The sequence below is a fragment of the Salvelinus sp. IW2-2015 genome, linkage group LG3 (genome assembly GCF_002910315.2).
Source record: "Salvelinus sp. IW2-2015 linkage group LG3, ASM291031v2, whole genome shotgun sequence".
NCBI lineage: Eukaryota > Metazoa > Chordata > Actinopteri > Salmoniformes > Salmonidae > Salvelinus > Salvelinus sp. IW2-2015.
Window position 1 is genome coordinate 25,857,825 of NC_036840.1, and position 3,352 is coordinate 25,861,176.

Below are 3,352 nucleotides of genomic sequence, written 5' to 3' on the forward strand. Positions count from 1 at the left end.
CAAGTAGTATAGCCTAGAGTATGAGATAGCTAAGAGTTCTGAGACATCCGGCTGAAAACCACAGAGAGAGCGAGAGCGAGAGAGCGAGAGAGCGAGAGAGCGAGAGAGCGAGAGAGCGAGAGAGCGAGAGTAGAGGGTCCTGTGTACAAAGCTAGCAGGCGCTAACAAAGCACAGGTACATCCTCATCTTGTGTTCATCACATACTGCAGACTTACTGTAAATAGGTTGCTGTGTGTTTGAGGGCATGTTAGTGGCACGAGAAGAGATTAAAAAACGGTTTAACACTACAAATTAAAGCTGCAATATGTTCCTTTTTGGGCGACCTGACCAAATTCACATAGAAATCTGAGTTATAGATCTTTCATTCTCATTGAAAGCAAGTCTAATAAGCGGTAGATCTATTCTAGGAGCTCTATTTCTAAGCTTCCTGTTCTTAATTTTAGTTTTTGCATTTTGCTTCAACTTTCGGTTTTGTACACTAGTTTATAACAGCTGAAAATACAATATTTTTGCTTATTGAAAAGATATTTCAAAACGGTTTAGATGGAACAATGATTTTCTATACATTGGTTGTTTTGTCACATAAACTGAAATTAGGTGAACTATTAGAATTTTAGCAACCAGGAAATGGCATAGCGATTTCCGCATATTGCACCTTTAAAGATCCTGAGTATGGCCTAAATAAATACCTTCAACTTCCTTTGTCTTGACTGTTGTTAAATGCTTTATTCATCTTATTACAAGCAAGTCCGTTTAAAATGAGTTTGGCAGAGAAGCAATGCACTTAATTCAAGTAGCTACATTAATAATATGTTACAGTAATACAGATAATAATGTTAATACAGTGAGAGTTGATAAAAAGAGAATTCATTGGACTGTTTCKTTCATCCAGTTCTACTGTCTGATCCCAGCGTACACCACTGTCTCCATGTGACCTCTCTGTCTTCTAGACCTGTTCTTCTTGTTGCTCAGATTCAGAGCTACGTAATGGAGATGGTCTGCATCTTGGMCCTGTGAGAAACAATTATAATTGGGGGAGGGGGAAATAATACCAGATGTTATTATTTAACATAAACATTTTCATACATATTTTTATGGTKATACAAAATGTAAGGAATTGTATTTACCTCTGCAGCCGTAGAAGYGACTGCTGGACATGTCGTCAGAGCGACTGATCCTGAAAAGAAACACACCAAAGATTTTTTTTTTAGACATACCAAACCAGACCACACAGATACATCTGTAGCTAGTGATATTAAAAAAGAGCAACTTCTAAAATGTAGTCACTTACCTCTGCACTGCAGACACTTTCTCTGGTTCATCTTGTACATGATGCACGCAAGGACAATGATCAGGATTAACGAGAAAGCCAATCCTACACCAAGGCAGTACACCAAGAGAAGAAGGTCTGCCCTATGGCCTGTGGACATTCAAACATTGATAAAGGACCTTCAGAACACTAAGTCAATGTGTATTCCACACAGAAGATTAGTAAAATATAATAAAGATACAAGCCCTATCACCTACCTTGAATGTCCAGCTTGGTCCCGTTCCCAAACAGTATCTCCCCACATGAGGCCAGAGCACAGTAGTAAGTCCCAGCATCAGAGAGGCTGAGGTTCCTCTTGGGGAGGTTGTAGACACAACTCTGTGTAGGAGACCCAGCCTCAGGGCTCTTCTCACACTGATCACTCCTGTCTCCATGGGTGTAAATGATTCCTGGATGGGATTCTCCTGAGCCATGTCTGAACCAATAGACACTGTGTTCTCCTACACAGGTCTCAGTGTGTATTGTACAGTTCAGAGACACAGAGTCTCCTGGCTGGACTGATTCAGACACAGGCTGCTGGAGCACAGTCATGTTTCTGGACCCTGAACCTGACAAGAGGATTTATWAGTCAGTAAATCTGTTCCCAATGTTGTGTCCCAAGTTAACATTGTTGAAATCATACACAGTCATATCTGATCATGCAAATARYGCATTATTATGCCATTGTATCCAAAACATAAAGTGAAAAAAAACCTTAACATTATAGGTGCAGAACATTAGTTACTATTTCCTTCCTCTCTAAATTCAGATGTTGTACCTTTCACAATGAGAATGAGTCCTGCTCCAAACTCCACCTGGTTGGCATAAGAGTTCCCACAGTAATATGAGGCTGAATCAGAGAGCTGCATGGCTGAGATCTTTAAGTGATTAATTCCTTCACCGCTTTGCACTGAGAAGCGAGTGTTACCCTTAAATTCATGGAAAAATGTTGCATTCTTGTTATACTTGTAAAAGACTGATAAAAGTTGAGGATTGTCACCCATTGTTTGCTTGTACCACATGAAGTACCGTGCCATGTTGCCTCTATAGAAGCAGTGCAAAGTCACTGTCTCTCCAACATTGGCTCTAACAAGATGCATTTCTGAGGATTGTGCAGCAGCTAGAATACACACAGAGACATGATCCATTACTTACACAAGTCCTTTATATACCCAAAAAGATATATTTGATGAATTGCATCAATAAAGTACCTGAGTCTACATCCCTTAATTAAGCAGAGAAATATCACAGTTGGACTTACCCATCGCTACAAGAAGTGCCAGTATCAGACACTGTGCCATCATCTTTGAAGTTGTCCTCTTCACAACCTGTGTGTTGAGTGGAAAAACTCCACCCATGTAGACGACACCTCAACTTTGGGGTTATTGGTGATTGGTCGAACTGGACYCGTCATTTTTGTGAACACCTTATTCAGCCAACCATGGTCTTCGTAACTGAAAATCACTCATAGAATCCATGCAAAGTGAACCAATGCTTACTGTTTAGGATATTTTGGAGAGGGTGGGTGAAGCATACACACTTTGCGGTGTCTAGATGATAAATATATTTAAACATTGTTTAGTTTACTATTTAGGCACCAACTGAATCAAAGATGTCCAATACTGAGGCAGTGTTTAAWGAGAYTAAATGTATGTCCTTCYTTAAAGTGGGTTGAAAGTATAATGTTATCTGGTAACTATGCAGTACATTTTAAATTATACATTACACATCATGTACCTCCATGCTCTTGGTATCAAACYTGTGCTTTAAATAGATTTATCCCCACCCCATGRAACAGTTACAGGCAGTACTCCTGATGACCTGTAGGGGGACTATTGTACATAGAACATGTCCTGATATGTACAGTCGTGGCCAAAAGTTTGAGAATGACACAAATATTAATTTTCACAATGTTTACTGCTTCAGTGTCTTTAGATATTTTTGTCATATGTTACTATGGAATACTGAAGTATAGTTACAAGCATTTCATAAGTGTCAAAMGCTTTTATTGACAATTACATGAAGTTGATGCAAAAAGTCAA

General features: G+C 39.3%; 1 protein-coding gene across 1 annotated transcript; it reads right to left on the minus strand.

Moving 5' to 3' along the window:
* Positions 1-729: 729 nt before the first annotated feature.
* LOC111953584 (uncharacterized) lies at positions 730-2,409 on the minus strand. Its single transcript, XM_023972965.2, has 5 exons — positions 2,089-2,409; positions 1,529-1,879; positions 1,293-1,421; positions 1,129-1,178; positions 730-1,012 (listed from the first exon to the last, which is right to left on the minus strand). The coding sequence occupies exons 1-5, from the start codon at positions 2,345-2,347 to the stop codon at positions 896-898; spliced, it is 906 nt and encodes a 301-aa protein (XP_023828733.1). The 5' UTR covers positions 2,348-2,409; the 3' UTR covers positions 730-895.
* Between the last annotated feature and the right edge of the window lie 943 nt (positions 2,410-3,352).